Here is a 24,419-nt window from a genome sequence, read left to right as displayed (position 1 = left end):
CACCAATATATCAAAGGACGAAGCTCTTGCAGATCTCAAATCCAATCTTTGTGCAATTAAGTTATATGATCCATGTTGATCCATGCTCCATCTGCTGATCAGCTCCAAGGCAGAGAGAATGCCATTCAAGAAACAGGAACTCTGGTGTGCCCAGGTCTGCGGATGGCGTGTACGACACCAGATCCATCACTCAATACTTCTCATCTATATATGTAGCTCTTGAAAAGCCTCCCTTTTTAAGGCTTACGAGATGTGATCTACAAAGACTGTATCCACCTGGAAAACCACTGCCTGCTTCGCTAATCGTGGAATATGTTAGCAGAATGTGCCTACGCTCTTGGAAATTATATTCTACTGACCTCTCCACCCCGCTCTGACAGAATACCCTAACTGCAGCGCTATCAGGATAGAATCCCCCACGCAGTGAAATAGCAATAACCAATGGTAGAGGGTCCAAGCATTTCTCACTTTATCATGCTTGACAAGAAATGTCCTTATCTGGGTCTTAAAGCTGAAGCCGTAGTTCATACTCTAGCTCAGGGCTGTTCAATGTATGTCCAGAACGGCCTGATTTTCAGGGTTAAACACTAATTAAACAAATTATATGTAAATTGTACATTCATTTATCCAGTGTGGATGGCCGTAAAATCTGGAATGGATCTTACCATCCTCTTCAGATGTTGTACACCTGCTGCAGCCCATCCAGGCAATCCTTTACAGGCAGTTCGTTAGTCGAGGTTACAATTTCTCTTCTTTAACTCCCCATTAAATCCTTAGGCATGTTGCTGACAGACACTGAGCACACGGGGTCTATACTACACCACAGTAGGTGCTATTGCATACCTTACTGAAAGAGCTGGACTCAGGCAGGGTTCTCCAAAGTTGGTCGTGCAGGGCCGCATCCAGGCCAGATTTTTAAGATAACGTATAGTTTCTTACCTGTCGGTGCAGTTTTGCAGCTTGAATACTTTCTGGATTCACTATGCTGTGCATAGACTTTGTAGCGGTTTGTCCTTATTGTGGTGGCCGGGTGGAAGATGAACACTGGTTACTGAATATGTGTTGTAAGACCTTCTGTCCCACTAGCGCTTCTTTGTTCATTTGGATATCCACACAGTAGTGCTTAGTGAACGTGTGCACTGAAGACCATGTTGCAGCTTTGTGAGAAAGTGCCATCTTTCTTGCATGGTATGTGTAGGAGAGTAGGGTCTGCTATCCTATGGTCACCCCAAATTTTTGCTTTTTGCTTCACTGGTTTTTGACATATTGAGGCTGTGGGTCTGCCAATCAGACCCCCAGCCTGCTGTTCTCTCTACTAAATTACAACTATGCACCCTAGGTGCATAACCAATTGGAAGTGGATCACCCTGTCAGCCCCTGTACCAGTGTACACTAGGTACCCAGGGCATTGGTGTACCCAAGGCCTGCCAAGGGCTGCAGCATGTCTTATGCCACCCCAGGGCTTGGCCTAACAATCTGACACAACTGGCTGATCACTCAGCTGGGGTAAGTTGGTGTAATCACCTCTTACTTAGGTGTAGTATACCTATACCTAACCTTAAATGGGACACCTGGTAACCTATAAGTCACTCCTATGGCAGGCCTTAACAATCCTGAAGGCAGAGTGCTTGGTTCCATGTGAGATGGTGCTCTGGCATGAGCTGAGCCTGTCTGCAGTGGTCGGAACAACTTCCTTCTACTGTTTCCAGATATCGTCATACCATATACTCTTAAGTGCATTATGAACCTCGCGGTTAAATGCTATCTTTGGTTTGGCTTTATCAAAACATGTCGAGTAAGGTGTCATACGAATTGGAATACTAACCCCTCGCCAATTCTGGCGACGGGGTTAGCATTCCACCCTTCTAGAGGGACACGACATGTACAGTACCTGAAACCCGGGTAAAATCAGACATAGCCTCAGCTCCACAAAATGGATGCTGCCACCACAGACACAAGTCTGCCCTCCTGCTGCTGGGAGTCCTTCCAGCTTGGGAGGTGTGGACAAAGGGTTTCCTGCCAGGGGAGGTGCGTGCACCACCCCAGACAGGATTTTGTGTATTGGTCAGGTAGGGCTTGAAAGAAACCAGACATGCCTGTGGCTCACAAGGAGCCTCGGTGCATATGCCAGTTCAAACCGGTCCTAGGGCACACCAGTCCCGGGCCTGGGGCGAGCTGGACAAAGGATTGGGGGTGTAACCACCCCCCTTCCTGGTCCCACCCATAGGGAGGGACCTAGCAGGTAGTCCGGCCCCTAGAATCCGCTTAAAGGTAGGAGCTGTGTCCTAAGACTTCAGACATCCTGGAATCAACTTGAAACTAAGAAGAAGACGGGAACTTCGACATTCTGCTGCACAGAAGACTGAAGAAAATCTCCCCTGTGGTCAGGGAGTGACCACCTTGCTAACGCAAGCACCATCCAGCGAATCACCGTCTGCTTTGCCGCCGCCTCCCGCCGGAGCCCGAGCCCAGAGACTGACAAGACCTGGACCTCCAGACCTCTCACCGCCCGATCCACAGTCCCTGAAAAGAGGAGACCCGTGGAGGCACCGAGACACATGGAGCCAGCCATCTTGGAACGACTACGACAAGCTGACCAGTGCAACAACCGAGGCTCCCTCCAAGTTGTGCTTTGGGTCCTGAGAAGCCCAACCCTCGAGCAGCATCTGCACCAAAGGTGAGCCCTCCAGCATCTCCACGATCTGCGTGGGGCCCTTCTGCATTTTGCCACTCGACGCGCCTAACCGGTTGCTGGCCCGCTGGCTAGTGGCCATCTTGGCGACGAAATCTACGACAAACACCGCTGGTCTGGTTGCTCCAGACTGGCCCTTGCTCCCCTCCAAAGGAGCAATCCCTCTGACCTTGCTGGTCAGAACCAACAGCTGATTTCCGAATCCTCCTGCAATTGCTTTTGCCAAGGCTTGTTTGCTTCGATCAAGTCGCCGACACCGCCGACAGCGAGAGCCTGCGTGGGACAGCTCGTGAGCCGACTCCTGGACGTCGTCGACCTTCAGGGACCACGTGGCTGCGGAGACAAGCTACCCCTCATCACCTGTTTGCACCCGACATCGCCTGGTACCCACCTGGTGCCACGCTGGTCACTGGCTAGTGACTGTGAACACTGTCCCCTCTGCTTACAGGTCTTCAACATCTCTGATCCACTCTTGGATCCACTGCATCTCTCCCGGACCGACCGCCTGCAGCATCTTTGTCTTCAAGCTCCACGGAACAGATAGAAGAAACCCGACGCACTTTGAGGCCTATGCACCAGCTTCCTGTGGGTGAGGTAAAGCTGGTACTCCGGTGCCCATGTGTAGTAATACATCTCTAGTGCCTGTGTTCCAAATCTTAAGTTCCTAGTCAACCCGGAAGATCTCCTTTGCAGTAACTTTGTACTTTTTACGCACCCATTGAAACCTATGGGAGCACGCGTGTGACTATTTGCTCTGCACACGCCACCCGTGGACCTCCTGGTCACTAACTGACGTTAGCTCCTTGTAGGCCCAGCGATTCTAGAGGCCCTAGGCCTTTTCCCTTTTCTGTTCGTGGTACTTATACCACTATTTTAGTATATGGTTTGAGTGGCCACCAGGGCCTATCCATATAACGTGCAACTTCTGTGTATTCTGTGATAATCTTGTTTGACGATTTGTGCTCCTGTGCTCATAAAGAGACTAGGGGTTACTTTGAGAAATAAATACATATATATTTTGAATATATATCTGTGTGGTGTCCTTTCATTGGTATAAAAGGGGGTTGCATTTGGTAAAACAGCTAGCTTAACACGCTTCACGAGTTTAGCCTCAAAGACTGCTTAGCCTACGCTACCACTAGGGCAGCTAGTCCGAAAAGGTTGACTTACAACCACACCATAAGGGTTGCTTGGCATGGTACAAGGTGATCACTTTAACTAGTGAGCATCATATACCAGGCCAACTTCTCACAGTATGCCCCCACGTTTTGCTGAATTGCTGATGTACTTTGACTGAGTGTGCCCTGGGCCCCTGCCAATCAGGTACCAAGGGCTTGTGTACCTTCCCTAAAACTGCATTGAAGCATAAACCCAATTGGCATCTCTGGCCACATGTCAGCCCCTGGTAAATGGTACCATAGGTACCCAGGGCACTGTGACCAGAGAAGGCCCCTAAGGGCTGCAGCACTTATTGTGCCACCCTTAGAGGCCCTGTACCCTGACACACACACACACACCGCCTTTGCAGGCTGAGTGTCTTGGTGCAGAACAAAACAGAGAATCGACCTGACACACATCCCTGTGTGCCATGCCCACAAACACACTGCCCTGGCATACCTCAGTTACCCCTCTAGCTGGGTGCACTATGCCAGTGGTGAGGGTACAGGTGCATGAACCCTGTACCCCTATAGTACCCAGGTCCATTCCTGAGCACTGGAAGTGCAGTGCTGCCATTAATGGTGCTGGGAGGTCGTCATCATGAACTCCACAGCACCATGATGGCTACACGGAAGACTAAGAAGTTTGGTATCAAACTTCTCAGCACATTAAACCCACACTGATGCCAGTGTGGGATTTAATGTAAGATGCACGACAGAGGGCAACTTAGAGTTTCCCCCTGAACCTAACCCACAATTCACGTCCTGCCTGAGAGGCTGCCTAGGCTGCCACCCAGCAGACATGTTGCTGGACCCCTAGGTAGAGAGCCATCCGCTCTCCTGGGACTGCAACAATGCACGTCCTGGGCAAGGTGCTAGGTCGCCTCCCCCAGGATGGGCAGGGGGAAGCTTCAAAGGCATGGCGCCTTTGTGAGCCTCCCCAGACCACTTGCTATACTCAGCAACTGGTCACCACCAGTGCTAGCCCCCACTCTGGTGGGAAGACTGGCGGGAAACCCCAAGTGAGGAAAGGGGGTGTGCCAGCCTCTGCCAACCCCACCCCTCAGGTGGGGGAGGCGAGGTGAAGCACATCTCCAGGCTCTCGCCATCACGAAGATGGGGAGCCCTGCCCAATCAAGACTAGGCTCCTGCCCCCCTCCCACTGGAGAGTGGCAGAATAAGGGGGTGTACCCACCCCAGAGAAGGGACCCATTGGTCCCTGCCCTTTACCTACCTGTAACGCCCCTAAATTTAGTATTTAGGGGCACACTGAACCTTCCTTCCTCAGATCCCGAATCCGAAACAAGCAAGAAGAACAAGAAGAAAGAAGACCTGCCGTGCAGCTGCTTACAAGAGGAAGACACCAACTGACTTGGCCCCAGCCCTACAGGCCTGTCGACCCTCGAACCTGCTCCTGCTTAACCCCGGCGTCTCCAGTGGTCAGCAAATTCAAAAACCCCGGAGGACCTGCCTGCCTTGTGACTCTAAAAGACCGGGACTCCCATGAGCAGTGGTTCTGCTCAAAGCAAGTAACAAACCCCTGGTGACAGCCAGGAACCGCAACTCCTGCACACTGCACCCGCCGAGCCCGGCCTGTGCCTGAGTGGACTAAGACCACGAGGACGTTCCCCCGGCGACTGTGACCCAGAATCCAGCACCCAAGGACCCTCCTCGACACTCCTGACGACGCCTGCAGCCTCAGAACCAGGGACCCCTCCAACCGCGACCAGCAGAGGGTAAGATTTCCTGACGCGAAAAGACACACCTGCACCCGGCGCCCTGCGGCCCCCTGTGCCCAGCTCCTGGGTGCCTACCTGACCTACAGCTCACCAACTAACCTCTCGAAGTGGTGGTCACACCTGAAGAATCTCCGTCCCCGAGCTTGCAGCCTTTGTCCATCTGGTAGCTTCTCCATTGAAATACATAGAGCGCCCGAGGGCTCAAAAGCACCCTGCACCCAGCCGCCTGAGTGCCCCAGGGAGTGCAACATCTATCCTATTCTACATCCCCACTTGCCCTGTGTAAGTGACCAGGAGCCAAGCACCACAGCCGCCTGCCTGCTAGCAGCCACCAACCAAGGGCCCCCTGCCCGCCATAGGCTAACATTGGGCCTAACTCTCTCTGCACCCGGCTGCCACTGTGCCGCTGAGGGTGTAACAACTGTACCTACCTGACCCTGGGAGACCCCTGAGTCTAAGCCCAGAACCTTAACTCTGCCAGTCGAGTACTTACCTGAAAGCCGAAAACTTGATTTTCCTCAATAGGATAACTGCCTGTTTTTTGCCAGAAATTCTTCTAAGTGTCGATTTTTGAAACATACAAATATTCCTAAAAAATCGCCTGTGTAACAAAAACGATTTCTTTCAACTGTTTACAGGAAATGCACCAGGGCTGAATCCAGGATCCAACCCTGAGTAAGAAAATCATACGCAAAGTAACTGAAACTGCCTTTACTTAAAAACTTCCATTGAGCTCAATGTTATAATTGTGTTTGAATTGTGTTACCTATTGCAACAACTAACTATTGCATTTAAAAGTCTATTGCTTATTGAAAGTATACAACTACAGCATGTTATTCTGAGAAAGTATTTTGATACCTTTTTTTTGGTTCTAAAATAAAACTACTATATATTTTTATATACAAAACAATTGGCCTAGAGTTCAGTTCTTGAGTGGGTGAGACCATTTGCTGAGTGTGTACAACAAATGCTTTACACTGTCCTCTGATACTGCCTTACTGCTCGACCAAGCTACCAAGAGAGTAAGGTTATATCTAACTTTAGCCTCTGCCAAACCTCTGGGGACTGTGGACTCTGTGCACACTGAACCTTACTTTGGTGCAGTAAATACAGAGCCACTTTCTTACAGGCTTGGAAAATGTCTTGAATTGGTGTGTTGGCCAGAAATGCAATTGTTGCTCCTTTCTTCCTCGTCGAGTGAGCATGAGCTGCTCCTTGTAACAATTGCCCTGCTTGTTTGTGGCACAATTGTATGGTTTGTGCAATCCATCGTGCAATGGTATTTTTGGTAACCGGTCGTCCCAAAAAACTGCTTGCAAAGGAAACAGAGGAGTTTGGTCTTTCTGCACTCCTTTCTCCTTTGTCCTCTCTATATAGTGCATCACCGCCCTCCTGGTGGCTAGTGCATGCAGCGCCCTCTCTGTGCTTGTGGTTGGTTTTTGGAAAAAACAAGGTATTTGGATGGTTTGATTGATGTGGAACCGAGACACCACCTTTGGCATGAAGTGTGGGTCTGTTCTCATCACAATCCTATCACTGTGAATCTGCAGGTAGGGCTCATGAAGTGTTAGCGCCTGCAACTCACGTACTCTTCGTAGTGATGTGATGGCCACTGAGAAGGCCGTCTTTAGCGTGAACATGTGCAGTGTAGCCTTGTGCATCGGCTCAAATGGTACTTTCATTAATTGGCTCAGCACTACATTGAGGTTCCATGCTGGTGCTGGCATTCTGTTTGGAGGTGCAATCCTATTTGCTCCTTCTAGAAATCTTTTTACTACTTGTGAGGTAAAGAAACTTTTCCCCGTTTCTCCTCTTGTGTAAGCCACAATCGCCACTAAGTGTACACTTAGGGATGTGTAGCTGAGTTTACTTTGCAGTAGATGTGTTAAGTATTTTAGTACTGTTGACTCCCTTGTGATCTTTCTTTGCAGTTTCTCTCTAATGCACCATTCTGAGAATCTTTTCCACTTTGCTACATAGCATTTCCTTATGGTAGGCCTTCTTGCCTCTCTGAGCACTGCCATTGTGCTCGCCGGTAGTTTGAGGTGTGCAAACTCTAGGTCCTCAGGAGCCATACCGCCAGGCTGAGGCTCTCTGGCTCTGGGTGTAGCACCCTTCCATTCTGCATTGTTAACAGGTCCCTTCGTCTTGGGAATCTGTGTGCTGGTGCCTGTGCCATCTCTACTATTTGTGAGAACCATGACTGTCTGGCCCACTGAGGTGCTATTAGTATCAGTGACATGCTGCTGATCCTGCATTTGCTGAGTACCCTGTGCATCAGTGGTATCGGGGGAAAAGCCTATGCAAATGTCTTTGACCAACTTATCCATAGCGCATTCCCTTGTGACTGATGGTCTGGTTGTGTGGATGCGAAGTGTTGGCATTTTGCATTTTGGTGTGTTGCAAATTGGTCTATTTGCGGTGTACCCCACTTCCGGAATACTTTCTGTAATTCCTGTTGGTTGATCTCCCATTCGTGGGATGCCGACGTCTGCCTGCTGAGTCTGTCTGCTTCCACGTTGTCCTTCCCTGAGAGATGTATCGCTAGTAGGTCTATCCTCAGGGGAATGGCCCATGTTCGTATCTCCTGTGCTAGCCTCGATGGCGCTACTGACTGTGTTCCTCCTTGTTTGTTGATGTAGAACATGGTTTGGTGTTGTCTGTTTGGATCAACACCCTGTTTCCGTACAGCTCCTTCTGAAATGCTTTTAAGGCTAGGAACACTGTTTTTAGTTCCAGGTAATTGATGTGCTTGACCGCATCCTGTTGCGACCATAGTCCCCTCACCTTGAGCTTGTTCATGTGCGTGCCCCACCCCAGCTGGGAGGCGTCCGTCTTGATGGTCACTGTTGGAGCTGGTTGTTTGAATGGTTTCACCTGTGATATGTTTTGTTTGTTTCACCACGCTATTTCCTGATGCACTGCGTGTGTGACAACCACTAGATCTTCCAAGCTCCCAGTTGCCTGTGACCACTGCTGCTGTATCCATTCCTGGAATGGCCTCATGCGTAGTCGAATGTTTTGGACTAGGTGAATGCATAACACCATCATTCCCATCAGCTTGCTCACCGTCCTCACTGTCAGAACTTGCCCCTTGTGGTAATGACGTGTTTCCTTCAGTATCGCCAATGTTCTCTTCCTGCTGGGGAACACTTTGGCCTGTATGGTGTCTATCTATGCCCCTAAGAATATCTTGATTTGTTCCGGTTCTGTTGACGATTTCTCCCAATGGATCGAGAAACCCAGTCTTGTCAGTGTTAGCATGATCTGCTGGATGTGTAGTTTGCATTGTCTGTACGAACTTGCCTTTACGAGCCAGTCGCCGAGATAGGAGTATGAGTGTATTCCTTGCCTTTGTAGGTGTGCCGTGCTTCTTGGTTTTCTGTTCAGAGGCTGCTTTTCTAACTCTATACAGTATTCGTATTGTATGATGTTTAGTATCCATTTGTCCAATGTGACCTTCCTCCATTCCTGGATGAAGTCTCTTATGCTTCCCCCTACCGGTGTTGAGTGTTCGAGGTACTGCTTGTCGTTGAACGTTCGGCTGCAGTTCTTCTTTGTGTCTTTCCTCCCACCCCGAGGTGTTGCAAGGGTGGGGGCCTGTTCTGTGGTGGAGTCACTTGGTTGAGGGCTGCTGGCCTCCTCTTTGTGTTTGTCCTCTTCCGTGTCCGCACCCTCAAAAGGACTGTCCCCGGGGCTGGTACTGCCAGTTCTGCTGTCCCTGCTGCTGCTGGCCTTGGTTGTTACCTTGGTAGCCTTGCTGGAACGTTTGGTGCGATGTGGTAGGCACGTTGCCTCCTCTACCACCCGGCCTTCTCGTGGGTGTTCCTCTTCTCATTCCTCTGAACTGTAACACTCCCATGGGCCTTGCTGTTTCGTTGTCCTTCTTGAGTTGCGTCAACTTGTCGTCAACTGGCATGCCGAACAGTTGCTCTCCATTAAAAGGTGTATTTAGGATGTTGCTTTGCACCTCTGGCTTGAATCCCAAAATACTGAGCCATGCGTGTCTTCTCTCGGTCACTCCTATCATCATTAGCCTGCTCGATGTTTCTGCAGCAACCAATGCCGATTTTAGGCATGTGTTTGCCACGTGCTTCCCTTCTTCTACCAGGTGAGCTGCTCTTTGTTGGTACTGGTCTGGTAGATGCTTTAGCAGCTGCCTCACTTCATTCCAGTGCTGGTATGCGTGCCTGTTGATCAGGGAGTTTGAGTTTGCGATGCGCCAATGTATAGCCGCATTTCCCTCCACCTTTCTCCCTGTGAGATCCATCCTCCTACTTTCCTTGTCTGGAGGTGGTCCGGCATTAGTGGGTACATTGGCCCTCTTCCTAGCCGTAGCTGCAATTATGGAGTTGGCTGGCACTGACCCTTGGATGTATGCAGGGTCCTTAGAAGAATGTTTGTACTTCTTCTCAGTTCTAGGGGTCACAGCTTTGCATACTGCTGGCTCCTTAAAGGCCTCTCTTCCTTGATCCAGCACACTAGGGAGCATGGGCAGGAATTGGCTCCTAGTTTGTTGAGGCAGAGTCTCCAGGAGGAAATATGCCTTGGGCTTCTCCTCCTCCATATTCATGCCATAGGTCTGTGCAGCCTTCTGTACGACCATTTTGTAGACCTCTATGTCGTCTGGCGGCGAGGGCCTCGAAGGGTGTCTACCCCTTCTTCCGGCGATTCGGCTTTGAGATCTTGCCATTCCATGTCTTGTGCCTCAGAGGACGTCGAGCCCCGGTAGTATTGCAGATCTTCGTCGTCTTCTCCCACAAAATAGTAGTCTTTGTCTCCCAGTTCCTCGACTGGTTCGGCGTTTTCGGCGGCTCCGCATCCTCGTCGTCCCTTTTGGCTTCAAGCACGGGTTTCGGTGGGATGGTGTATTGGCTCATCTTCTCGTCAAAGTCCTTTTTACTCTGCAGGATGCTCGCCATTCCGGCCTCAACCCTCCTCTTCTTCCTCTCCATCTCGGCAGCATGTACGGCGTTGCGGTTTGGAGCGCGTCTCTTCGGGGCCGTCGACAACGATGCCGGCTTTTCTTTCCTCGGCGCCGAGGTGTCCTTTTCGAGGGCAACCTTCGACGATCTTTGTTTTTCGAGAGCTTTCTCCGTTTGGGAGTCCTTTTCGAAGGATCCGCTTGGCTGACTGTCCCTGGTAGCTGATGCTTTTGTCGAGTGTTTCGGCGGCAGAGCTCCCTTTGAGGACTTAGCTTCACTTCTACGAGTGTAGCTCGGGGCTTTAGCTTCACCCTTTCGAGTGTCGCTCGAGTGCTTATTGGTCGACAACTCTCTTACCTCCTTCGATGTCTTCTTATGGACCTCGACGACCGTGCAGTTCTCCAGTCCTTCGCGATGTTGTCCTCCTCTCCACTGGAGAGGCTCAAGTCTCGGAGTGATGGTGGTGGTCCTAGCCCGTGCATGCTGTGGTTTGCCCTTCTCTGCCTCTCCCTTACTCTGAGGGTTTTGGGTGTATACGCCAAGCTCGCGTTGCAGTCTTCGCTGCTGTGGTCGAGCGGCAGGCAGAGGTTGCAGACAGGATGTGGATCCTTCCGGGAGTACTTGTGGTAGCAATTGGTGCAAAATTTGAACGGTGTCTTGTCCATCACTGCGAGCGCATTCTCCGAACGTCGAGGTTTAGGTCGTAAGTCGCCTTCTTCGTCGCTCCAATTACCTGACCTGTAGTCCATTGTAGTTGAAAAGTTGATTTTCGTCAATTTTCTGTGATTTTCCTTGATTCCTCTTCCAAAACTCTGGAACTCTTCGGCAACGATCCATACCCAACGGCGGAAAAAAGAATCTGAAGATGGCGACCAAAGGTGGGAGCTTCCGGAGGAAGCGTGTCGACGTCACGAAGGACACCAAATGGTGGTACGTCGACACCCACCTGGGCCACGGAAAAAAAATAAAAATAAATAAAAGCTACAATTCCAGACCCAACCACTAGATGGCGGAACAATGCACAGCATAGTGAATCCAGAAAGATTCACGCTGCAAAACTACATTGATCTAAATGGGGATGTGCTCAAAATCTGACATGGGTTCAGCTCTCTAGGACTGACTTTGGAGAACCCTGGAGGATAATCAGCACTATGGAGCCAGGTGATGTCGTGAGCGCATTTATCGTCATTTTGGGTGGTGTTGCAACTTAGGACAGGCTATGAAAACTGAGCCATGCATGGCATTTACAAAAGCCTTCTGCACTGGTAGTAACAATCCCTGTACTGCTTTGACGCATTCTCAAAAGATGATGATTGTAGAGGCACTTAGGATGTTTCTGCCCAATATCAGATTGACTTGAATCAAAATTATGAAGGGTACCTCTAGGAAGATCAGCAGTGCTTGACCATTTAGATTTTACGTTTACCTGGAGAGTGCTACTTTAGGGTACTTTCAGCCACTGAACTGAGAGCAAGATTAAGTACCAGGACCCAATATTCCAGCATCGAAATTTGCCTTTCCACACCTTAGTAGTCTGGGGGGGGGGCACATCTGATGGAAGCATGAGAAAGCCTTGCGAGGATAGACTCCTGCATTATGGAACCAGACAGACGCAGCAACATGGTACTGAAGAAATAATATCAAAAACATCAAGGAAGGATTGAGTTCCTGGATCTTAGCATCTATCTTGATGAACAAAGAATAGACAACTTGGGTGTGAAGAGGAGCTTTATGGAGCCCTTTTAGTTCTCTCAGAGGGACATGGGCAAGATTCCATGACCTGGGCAATCCTGGACTACTTAGTGCTGCAGTAGCTGAAAATGTTTAAGAGAAGGTGAATGGATCGAAAGAGCTACCTATTATAAAGTTAATATAGAAACGTTTCCATGTTTTGCTTATACACTATTGATTATCAACCACTCTCACTATAAAGTACGTTACATTCACCGCTCAGCTTCTAGCAGACACCAACACAGTTATGATGTAAAGGATTAAAAGTGTGAGCTTTGCTTACCTGGCCTGGACCCCTCCCTAGTGGCGGTCTCGGACAAGCTGGGAGTAAAAAGGCAGATGGAGTGCTGAGAAGTAGGGGCACTCTGCAACACGAGGGCCTGGCAGTACTCCATGACATTGGAACAGATCTATGAAGAGAAGACCAGAAACTGAAATCACAGCATTTTTCTTGAGCAAATTAAAGTGGAGGTTTCAAGCATTCTCTACTCACAAGACTTTGTATTACAACATTCTACTGGGCGGCAGTTACTTGAAGGTCAGAGGTACAACGCTAGGCCCTACACCTCACTATAAAACACACATTATAAGTTCTGCTCCATTACTGTTTTCAGTCCTCGTACAGTTCACCTGTTTCCTCCTCTTTATTTTTTTTTCCAGTAAGAAAAGGAATGCCCAAACAGAACGAGAATATTTTTTTCGCCTTTATGTAATATTTTGCACTGCAACCTCTACTTCTACAGTTTACGGTATTCATACTACTTTGGCAAGCATGTAAACAGTTGTCTTTATCAAATCTAACTGCAGTTTCTCCCTGGTCTATATTTCGCTCCTTTCTGTAATGTGTCCTTACCTGGACTAAATGTATAGATTCCTGGAATCCAGGCAATGTTATCACAAGTCTCTGTACAGCACTCCGACCAAGCCTGGCTGTGCTATGAAAAAATAAAGAGTGAATATAAGCACTTGGTCTCCACTCCTCACCTGCTGCATGGCCAGCTCAGTCTCATCCTTTTTGCTCACCCGGTCAGCCTGAGGGCTTTCATCCTGCAGTTTAAGCTGGCGCAGGCGGTCAGAGCCCCCAAACCGGCTCAACAAGCCCAAGCACTGGCGCTGTAACAGAAGAGCAGAGCACAGCAGTTAGTCTCAGACAAAAAATGCATAGATTTTAGAGTATGATTCTTCTAAACACCAATGGATCATTTTTAATCCATATCCAAAACCCCAGAGAAATACCACAACAAAAACATTACCACTGCTGTCCCACGATCACCAGTACGGGTGCAGTGTAGCTGGATAGCAACATTACTCTTTGGAACTTTATTTTCCAGGGGTAGCAAAGTCTAACAGTCAAAGTTTAGTTCAAGAGTAGGAAGCTAGAACCTCAGTTACAGCTCGAGTGTGTACAATACAGGTTGATGAGGGGGGGGGGAGGGGGGAAAGGGCTGTTTAATATGCCCACTCCAACAAACCCAATCTGTATCTTAATGAAACCTTGGTCAAAATGAACAAGTTACTTACCTTCGGTAACGATGTATCTGTAAGACACATTAGTTAGTTAGATTCCTCACCTTAGAATATCCCCAGGCGTCAGACTGGATCCGGAAGATTTTTCGTCAGCAATACCCCTTGCGCGTCGCTAGGCGTCGTCTGCGGCTCCGCGTCCGTCGTCGGCGTCGTGCGCCGGAATGACGTCGTCGGAGTACTTAGACGCCGCCCTCGCGGGCTGACGTCAGTTCTTGTACATAGCTTTCCGCGCCAGGAACGCAGAGCCATGCAAAGACCGACACTGGTGCCAAAAATAAAATCTAGGGGCCTGAAAAGGATAACCTTAACCCTAGATGTCAGTTCGCAGAACGGGGAGGATGGGTGGGTCGGTGAGGAATCTAACTAACTAATGTTTCTTACAGATAAATCGTAACCGAAGGTAAGTAACTTGTTCATCTGAAAGAAACACGTTAGTTAGATTCCTCACCTTAGAATAGATACCCAAGCAATACCATCCCCGGTGGTGGGTCTGCGAACCAAGATCACACCAGAAAGTCCTGGAGGACAGAACGGCCAAAGAAGCCATCCCTCCGGACTTGGCTGTCAAGGCAGTAATGCCTGGCAAACGTGTGTAACGAAGCCCACGTCGCCGCCTGACAGATGTCCTGCAAAGGGACTCCCCGCCCCAAAGCAGTAGTAGCCGCTGTGGCCCGAGTAGAATGGGCACGCAGCCCAACAGGAGGGTCCTTTTTTGCCAAAGAATAGCAAATTTTGATACACAAGACGACCCACCGAGAGATGGTCCGTTTGTGCACAGCTTTCCCCTTCTTAGCGCCCACGTACCCAACAAAAAGCTGGTCGTCCACCCGGAACTGTTTAGTGCGGTCCAGATAAAAGGAGAGCGCACGTTTTGGGTCCAGACGGTGGAGCCTCTCTTCCTCTTTGGAAGGATGCGGAGGCGGAAAGAAGGTGGGCAAGGTGACAGACTGCCCAAGATGAAATGGAGTCACCACTTTCGGAAGAAAGGAGGGACGAGGCCGAAGGACAACCTTGTCCGGATGAACAGACAGAAAAGGAGGCTTTGAAGATAAAGCCTGGAGCTCACTCACCCGTCTAGCCGAGGTGATGGCTACCAGAAAAGCAGTCTTAAGAGTCAGAAGACGAAGAGGACAATTGTGAAGAGGCTCGAAGGGAGCGCACATCAGGAATGTCAAGACCAGATTCAAGTCCCACTGAGGCATTACAAAAGGGACAGGAGGGAACGTGTGAGTAATGCCTTTCAGAAAGCGTGTAACCACAGGGGACTTGAAAAGAGAAGGCTGATCAGGAAGCCGCAAGAAGGCGGAGATGGCAGCAAGATAACCTTTCAGGGTGCCCAGGGCAGAGCCCTGCCGGGCCAGAGAAAGAAGAAAGAGAAGAACCTCAGAAAGAGGGGCGGAAAGGGGATCCACAGCCTTTGCTGTGCACCATGCCACAAATTTGTTCCACCGGCAGGCGTATACCGTCTTTGTGGAGGGACGCCTGGCTGCCAGAATGATATCACAGACTTCAGGAGGCAAGTCAAATGGCATCAACTGCCGCCGCTCAATCTCCACGCATGGAGGTGGAGGCTGGACAGGTTCGGGTGGAGGACCGTCCCCTGCTGCTGCGACAGAAGATCCTCCCGAAGGGGCAGACGTATCGGGGGATCGGTCAACATACTGAGTAGCTCGGGATACCAGTATCTTCGTGCCCAATCCGGAGCCACCAAGATGACTTGGGCCCGGTCGTGCCTGATCTTCTTCAGCACTCTGGGCAGAAGTGGTATAGGCGGAAAGGCGTACAACAGACCGCAACTCCACTCGTGACGAAAAGCGTCGCCGAGCGAGTGCCGCCTTGGAAATTCCAACGCGCAGAACTGCTGACATTGCGCGTTCTCTGCGGTGGCGAATAGATCTAACCAAGGCTCTCCCCACTGCAGAAAGAGACCTTGCGCCACTTCGGAGTTCAGACGCCATTCGTGATCCATCATGCACCGGCGGCTGAGTTCGTCCGCTCTGGCGTTCAGAGAGCCCGCCAGATGTTGAACCACTAGGGTGACGCCCTGGTGTTCCAGCCACGTCCAGAGGCGCAGAGCCTCCTGACAAAGGGTCCACGACCCCACCCCGCCCTGTTTGTTGCAATACCACATGGCGGTGGTGTTGTCCGTGAACACCTGCACGACACTGCCCCTGACAGAGGGAAGGAAGGCTTTCAGTGCAAGTCGGATCGCTCTCAACTCCAACAGGTTGATGTGGAGACGAGACTCCGCCGGAGACCAGAGGCCTCTGATCTCCGCCTCTCCCATATGGCCACCCCAACCCAGGAGGGACGCATCCGTCACTACGACATGCTCCGGTTGGGGAAGGGAGAGGCTCCTGCCCATGACCCAATCGCGGTCCGTGAGCCACCACTGCAACTGTTGTGCAGTGCCCTCCGAGATCAAGACATGGTCGGACAGGTTGCCGTGATGCTGGGCCCACTGAAACTTCAGGTCCCACTGCAGAGCCCGCATGCGCCGCCTGGCGAGATGCACTAGTAGGATGCAGGAGGCCATCAGCCCCAGAAGCCGCAACACTAGCCTGACCGAAACCCAGGATAGAGGCCGAAAGATGGGAATCAGGGCCTGTATATCCCGGACCCGCTGTTCCGGTGGATAGACCCGGAACTGCGCCGAATCGAGAACTGCTCCGATGAAGAGGAGCTTCTGAGAGGGACTCAGGTGTGACTTCGGCACGTTGATGGAAAATCCCAGCAAATGCAGGAGATCCGCCGTAGTCTGGAGGTGGGAGACGACTGCCTGGGGCGAGCCCACCTTCAACAACCAGTCGTCGAGATAGGGGAAGACTGGAACCCCTGATCTGCGCAGATGAGCTGCGACCACCGCCATCACTTTCGTGAACACCCGAGGGGCACTGGTGAGGCCGAAGGGGAGCACGGTAAACTGAAAATGCTCGTGGCCCACCGTGAACCGCAGGTAACGCCGGTGGGCCGGCAGGACGGGGATATGGAAATATGCGTCCTGCAAGTCCAACGCTACCATCCAGTCTCCGGGGTCTAGGGCAGCTAGAACCTGAGCCAAGGTTAACATCTTGAACCTTTCCTTTCGGAGGAAGGCATTGACGTTCCGGAGGTCCAAGATGGGGCGTAGGCCCCCTTTGCCCTTCTTGGGAACCAGAAAGTAGTGGGAATAGCAACCACGACCTACTTCTGGACTCGGAACGCGCTCGACGGCCCCCTTGGCCGAAACTTCCTCGCGGAGAAGATTCAAATGATCCCCCGAGATACGGTGGAGCTGCGGTGGCATGGCTGGAGGGGTCGTCTCGAAGGGGAGGGAGTAGCCCCTTCGGACGATTTGCAGCACCCACCTGTCCGATGTAATGGACCGCCAGTGGAGCAGGTGATGGCGAACTCTGCCACCCACTGGCGTGGAATGGGCCTGAAAGCTCGGACTAGGAAGGCTTTGAGGCGGATGCTGCCGGGGTGGATGTGGGCTGACCACGTCGTCCTCCAGATCCGCCACGGCGGAAACCACGTCCGCGACCACGCGCAGGTTGGTTCTGCGGCTGGTGGCTGGGCGGACGTGAGGAGGCGCCCCTTCCTTGGCCACGAAAGGGGCGAAAAGCGGAGGTGTGCGCCCGCGGAGCCGAGAGGCCCAAGGACTTGGCCGTAGCCCGGGAGTCCTTAAAGCGGTTCAGCGCACTGTCCGCCTTCTCACCAAACAGGCGAGTGCCATCAAAGAGCATGTCCATGAGGGTGTTCTGGACATCCCCGGAAAATGACGTGGACCGCATCCAGGCGTGGCGACGGAGTGCCACCGTGGTGGAAATCGCCCGACCCAGCGAGTCCGTGGTGTCAAGCCCACATCGTATGGCGTGCCGTGCTGCATCCCTCCCATCGGCCAAAGCCTGGTTAAGACGTGTCCGGACCTCCTCCGGACACAGGGGCAGCACGTCCTCCACCGTATCCCACAGAGAATGGGAATAACGGTCCAAGAGACAGGCGGTGTTTAAAGACCGCAGGCCCAAACTAAGGGACGAGAACAGTTTCTTGCCAAACTGCTCGAGTCTCTTGGAATCCCGGTCCGGCGGAGCGGTCGGGAAGGAGGATTGGGAGGTAGAGGCCTGGATAACCAGACTCTCGGGGGTGGGGTGTTGGGACAGGAAACTGGGGTCGCCCGGAGCAGGGCGGTGGCGCCTGGCGATGTTCCTATCCACAGGAGGAACTGTGGAGGGCTTGGACCAGGTGCCCTGCAGAACGTCAGTGAGGGCCTCATTGAACGGCAGCAGAGGCTCAGTGGAGCTTGCTGCGGTTTGAAGCACCTCAGTGAGGATGTTAGTCCTCACAGCCACGGCAGGCAGCTCGAGCCCAAGGGCTGCGGCCGCCTTGCGCAGCACCACAGAAAATGCTGCACCCTCCTCCGAAGCCACAGTCGGAGGAGAAGTGAATCCAGTGTCTGGCGATGTATCAAGACCACTGGCCTCCCCCAGTTCATCTGCCCAGTCCTGTGAAAGCTGCGACTGAACAGCCAGAGGGCCCTCAAACCCCTCCCAGTCGCCCCCGTCGTCCGATTCCTGATAAACAGGAGGAATGATCGGAGCCGGACTGTAGAGATGAAGGGTCTCAAGCGGCGCCGGACGCGGCGTCGGTCGACGCCGGTGCGGCGCCGGGTCCGGAATAGGGCTAAACTGGGGTTGGACGCCGTCCGGCGTCGGCAGCAACGGCGACGGCGTCGGCGGCACCGGAGGTGTAGGCGTCTGCGCCGGCGGCGCCGGTGACGGCGTCGGTGGTTCATGCGCCGGCGCCGGTGGAGGAGTGGTTAGGTCAACCGGCGTCGACGGGGGCCCAGGCATGGGCCCCGCGGGGACCTGCGGCGTCGAGACCGGAGTCGTCGACGGCGCCGGGGCCGAAGCCGCCGGCAGGCAGGGTCGCCCAGTCGAGCCCGCGGGGCCCGAAGGTGCGCCAGCGGGCGTCGACGGCGGGGCCAGGCTCCTCATGGCCGAGAGGAAGGCACTGACCTCCGCCGGCGTCGCGTTAGTCCCAGGGACCGGAGGGTATGGGGACGGGCGCGGCGCCTGCGGCTCCGCCGGAGCCGCGGGGGCGGAACCACTGGGACCCTCGGCCGAGTCGCGCGACCGGCGAGGGGAGTCCGAAGAGCGATGTCGCCGCTTGGACTTCTTAGAGCGTTTGGACTTACCCGACGACTTGGAGCCCGACGATCGATGGTGGCGTCGGCTAGGGCTCCGCGAGCGATCCTTGGACCTCCTCCTGGACCGGGATCGCGCACGACGCGGAGCCGAGTGGCGAAGCTCGAGAAGCTTGCGGGACCGCTCCCGCTGAGCCTTCGAAGTCAGGGCCTGGCAATCGGAACACGACTCCGCGTCGTGGTCGGGGCCTAAACAGTAGAGGCACCGGCGGTGGTGGTCGGTCACCGACATCAGTCGATGGCAATCCTCGCAAGCCTTGAACCCAGGCATCCTACCGGCACCAGATGTCGACAGACAAGGATCAAAAGTGATCAAAAAAGATTTAGTCAAAAAAGACTAAAAGGGGTAGCTCTCCCGGATCTGCGCTTACTGGCGCGGAAAAAAGAAGAACTGACGTCAGCGCGCGAGGGCGGCGTCTAAGTACTCCGACGACGTCATTCCGGCGCACGACGCCGACGACGGACGCGGAGCCGCAGACGACGCCTAGCGACGCGCAAGGGGTATTGCTGACGAAAAATCTTCCGGATCCAGTCTGACGCCTGGGGATATTCTAAGGTGAGGAATCTAACTAACGTGTTTCTTTCAGATTTGGTATGGCATGTGCATCTGATCTACGTAAACCCCTTGAACCTAGTTAGATTTAGTAATTACAATCGAGGGATGCACATACCAATTATAATGCCGGACACGCCGCAATGCAAAGGGGACACCGCACATATCCCTGCGATGCCTGCCACATGGTGCAGGGATATGTAAGGGGGTACAATATGTGCCCCCCTGCCCCCAAGTCCCATGTCTGACGGCCGGGAGTAAGGGAGGCCCGCCACGGGCCCAAATGTACCTTTCCGCCAGCCTTTTCATGGCGGGTAAACCGCCATGAAACGGCCGGCAGGGAGGGACATCATAATCCCTATGGCGGTGCCTGGCAGGCATTGCAACCATTGTAGGGATTGTGGCTCCCTCCGATGCACCAACAGGCTCTGTGAGCCCGTCCGATGCGTGGTGGTCGGTCATACCTTCGCCCGCCATCATAATGTGGAGGGCGGTGATACAGTCACCGATGGCGGTGAAACCGCCAGAGACAGGCTGACAGTGGCGGTCTTACTTCCATTGTAATGAGCCCCAAAGTTGGGTTCTTAAGGGCTGATGGGCAAAGGATGATTATATTAGACAATTTGCTCATATTGACAAATTGATAAAGACACTGGATCTGCTGGTACCTCTCCAGAATGGTAAAATATTAATTGTTTAAATCTCGTGATTTCAGGGATATGGGTTTTAAATGGTGTCATAAAGGAACTATGATAGGATCTATATGCAGCTAGAGAGAAAACACCGGTATTAACTAAGCTACTAACGTGGCCCCTAAATTATAAAATCATGAGATTAGTAGGTGTCACTAAGGGAAAGGAATTACTATTCCTTTGAAAAACACACATGCTTCTATATTTTGGGAAAGTAGGTAGAAATAATCTGAGGAAACAAGGACAGTCACACTTGAAATCAACATGAGCACGGGGAGATTGTTAATGATTACAGCGGCAAGGTTGATATAGGACCAAGGTACAGTACGGTGCTCAGGTACCAAAAATACCTGCAGTTCCTTCGATGGGTAAAATTAATATAAATATAACAGAGGTCACAACAATCTGAAAAACAAGAATAAGCAGAAATTGCAATGAAGCCCACTAGTGGGAGCACTGCTATGGAAAGAGAATGATAGGCATTACATATTTTCCTAACGTATTCCGTGAGCAGGACAGGTCATGGACGTGTATGAATCAGTATGTATTCGAAGCTAAAAAGGATTCTCCATCAAGGGATTTTCCAGCAAGTGTTCAGTCTTGAACAAAAAATGTCTCATGCGGTCTAGCCAAAAGAAAATGTGAACAGAGCCAGGCGTGGCTGTGTTTTTACCCCTGTGCACTGCATAGGCTAGGTTGATAAAACCTGTGCAATGTGAAAAAAGCCATAATTTTGAAATGGTATGTTGACCAATAGGTCCAGTTCAGAGTAACGTATGTATAAGAATGGAGTAGATTGTGTCCCAAGTGTAACAAACCGAAAACTAATTCTAAAACTTTTTTTGCCTAGGACCAATACATATGAATATTACCAATAATAAATGACCATATAGGGCTTAATTAGACTGCTGAAGGGACAAATAAAGGCAAAATATTATTGCAGATAGGGCGGCATTCGGGGATGAAGTTCCCAGTTGTTGGTAGAATGCTTATCATTGTATAAAAAACAGAGCAGAGCAGGTATTATGGGCATATCAGTATGTCTCATTAGTAAATAGGCAACTTACAATGGAACCAGACACCATGTTGGAAAAATGGTGCATGGGGAATTGGAAAAGTGCCTCACTAGAAAAAAAGCATTGGGGTATTGTTATATGCATGCTGTCACGATCGGTGGAAGCTTTTCCCTGTGCTGATGCCATTACAGTAGTTAGGTGGTTACACAGAGATTTTACCCCCCGTTTCGGGATGTCAATCTGAATCAGTACAGACCGTGGAACACACTGTGTCAGCAGTAGTGCAGGCAGTATGTAACCCGCGAGTGGACCCGCGTTTTCAGCGTGCCTATCACCCAGAGCCCGTGGACACAGTAGAAAGGAACAATGGGACAGTTAAGAACACGAAAGCAAAGGGGTGCTCAGAAAAGGTTGCCCAATGCTCTGTCTGTAGCTCTAAGTGCAATCCCTTCCCAGAAGACAAAATTGAGTTTGTATGGGCCGACGCATAATGCTCCCTTCAAAATTCTCCTTTCTCTTCTGCCACAATGGATTAACAGGTATAGGATGACGCGGTCTTACAATACTACAGAAAACCTATACAAGGTGAATTGGCCAACAGAAGATCAGAATCCCGCATCCTCAGGGCATTTTTGTTTTCCAAAAAAACAACTGAGTCCAATGTGTACACTCAGTAATGTTCTGAAAATGAATAGTGTATAATGAATCATGTTGTGAAGGACCGACATGAATTTTTTTTTTTTCCTGCTTGCTTTCACTGTTAATTTTCAGAAAAGTACTACGTGAATCTACACCTCAAATCATGTATTCTTGTGTAGGAACACATTGGACTCAATTGTTTAAAAAAAAAAAAAAAAAAATGCCCTTAGGAAGCGGGTCGCGAAACACATGGTGGAATAATTAATGACAACTGAATTCTGTTACTATATGGTATTGCACAAATTAATATATAAAAATCCAATAATTAAAAAATATATATTTTATAGAGATCTTTAACAAGTGTGGATAAGCTTATTCTTATGAAATGTAAAACACATGAGAGTTCACCAATAAGATTAGTGCTTACCAGAGTTTTCAAAGACTGAAGAAGTTAATTGTCCATAGGCATAGGTCAAACAGTGCATGAGCACTAAATCAACCGCAGATGCTATTTTACCAAGAGCCCATGATAGACTAAAGAAATAAATTAGTTTTATATTTACACTCTGGACCTTTCTTTAACTAGGGAGGCACATGTTAAACTTCACTCTAGGTTCAGCTAATGTGAAATTGTAACTTTGGTGCAGTGTTTGCCTACAGTTTAAGCACAGTTAAGCACTCCATACTTCAGTGAAGCACTACAGACCCACACTACACTCAAAGGGGAGTGGAAAAGTGTTTTTTTTTAATGCCGACCTAAATTATAAATGTCCATAAAGGCCATAAACAACTAATTAAATGTCCATTCTGCGGCAGGCTACATGTGCACAGGTACAAGGCTGAGTTAGTAGTTCCACTTGCAAGGCCTGTGCATGTAAGCCCATAAGTGTGCGCACATGATCGTTCAACCAGCACCGAGTCTTTTACTCCCAACTATGCAGCAGCAAATTCTAATTTTAGAAAGATGTCACTGGCATATAGCCACTCAAGTATATTTTCCCGGGGGGAGGGGGGGGAGGCGTTCTAGAAAGCGCATGGCAAAATGGACGCACCCTAGTGAGGCTCCGCCTGGCTGAGCCGAGATCCGACTAATATCAGCCTGAAAATTTGTCATCCGGCAGCACAGAGGGGTGCATTTGACGAGTCCCCCTGCTTCACTTGGTGCCCTTTGATGCTGCCCACAATCGCAGGAACAGTGGAATACCTGCTACTAGGGCCTGCTGACGAGTGACCTCAAAATGGCGGCGCACGGGGAGCTTTGAGACGGGCTGCCGTCGATGGGTCGGTGTGCCCTCTGTGCTTTGTGGAAGCCTGCCTGCCATCGGGGATTGGTTTGCAGAGGACGGAGCTTTGCCCCTGCCGTTATCACGCCTGCTGGAGGAGCCGTTCTGGGCCCCATGCGGCCGTGAGGAGAACCGCGGGAGCGGAGAGCCCTAGTGGCTGCGGTGGAGGCGGGCCCCTGTGCACCCGGCGCCTGAGGTGGTAAGTGCGGCACAGCCTAGCGCAGGCCCGTGTCGGCGGAGGTGGGTGCCGTCCCGCAAGCCGCGATAGGGTGCTGGGGGGCACGGGTGGCCCGGGAGGTCCCTGTGTGCGGCAGTAGCTCTATCCGCATTAGGGCTGGCACGCGGCTCCCTCCTCCGAGGGAGTCCTGCCTTGGTCCCTCGCTGGAGAAGATTGGAGCGGACCATTGTTTAGAGGGGCATTCAGCAATCGACCTCCTGCCAGCATCTGAAGAGGCAAGTCCGCGCCTTCCCATACAACACTGAACCGGGCCCCATCTGTCCTATTAACTGTCATCTCGCTGGGGGACACATTGCGTGCACGTTCATCATATTGGCCACTTACTGCCTATAGCGGGCGGTGTCATTGAGACGAGCGCGTAGTCCCTCTAGCATCTGAAGCTGTGGTGGTCTCAACTACCCTAATTGCTGCGATTGTGGGGCCTGGCCTGGGACCAGCTGGTGCTCTACCCGTTCGGCGCTTGGATCTGAGTTGCCTGCCCACACCTGCCGGACGCTCCCTTGGCGCTGATGCTTGGCTGGCATCGGAGTGCAACCGCTGTCCGGCCCACCTGCGTGAGTTGGGCTTTGGTGCTGCCACTGCGGAGCCTGGGGTGAGGCGCACTCCCTGCGGCCCGGGATTCTTGCTGGGCTGGGTCTCGAGCAACCTTGCGTCATAGCTCCGCCTCTAGTGGGTGGGAGTGCCTCGCTTCCAGTGGGGGGTCTGAATCGCTCCCCACCTCAATTGAATTGCGGTCTCTGCCAATCTCCTTGGGGCCTATATTTTGATTTACCATCAACAATTTACTGCTTGCCTTCCTTGATGTGCGGGTGGGGGCTCACACATTTGAGACGTGGCCTTGTGGACGCTTGGGGGAGTGGACGGCGGTGGAGGTGCCTGTGGACTACTGCTTGGTTCTTACAGTGGACGCTGAGGGGGCCAGACTCCACCTAGCCCCTCTCGGTATCTGGGCAACATGGGCAGAACAGACAGGACCCAGTCTCGCCTCACGTTTGAGGCACAAAGGCCTAATAAGACGCCACAGAAAGCCGCCTCGGACTCC

The 24,419-nt window shown here is 51.5% G+C and overlaps 1 protein-coding gene across 1 annotated transcript in view; it reads right to left on the bottom strand.

The window, feature by feature from the left end:
* The window catches only part of NUP205 (nucleoporin 205), an 839,084-nt gene that overhangs the window by 73,933 nt on the left and 740,732 nt on the right, over positions 1-24,419 (bottom strand). Inside the window, exons 37-38 of the mRNA XM_085651995.1 lie at positions 13,229-13,357; positions 12,528-12,654 (exon numbers count right to left, since the gene is read on the bottom strand). Of these exons, the coding sequence (XP_085508121.1) occupies positions 12,528-12,654; positions 13,229-13,357 (256 nt within the window). The remainder of the gene's footprint in view (positions 1-12,527; positions 12,655-13,228; positions 13,358-24,419) is intronic.

The sequence above is a fragment of the Triturus cristatus genome, chromosome 4_1 (genome assembly GCF_964204655.1).
Source record: "Triturus cristatus chromosome 4_1, aTriCri1.1, whole genome shotgun sequence".
Taxonomy (NCBI): Eukaryota; Metazoa; Chordata; class Amphibia; order Caudata; family Salamandridae; genus Triturus; species Triturus cristatus.
Note: the sequence above shows the minus strand (reverse complement) of the source record. Positions and strands in the feature narration are given on the sequence as shown.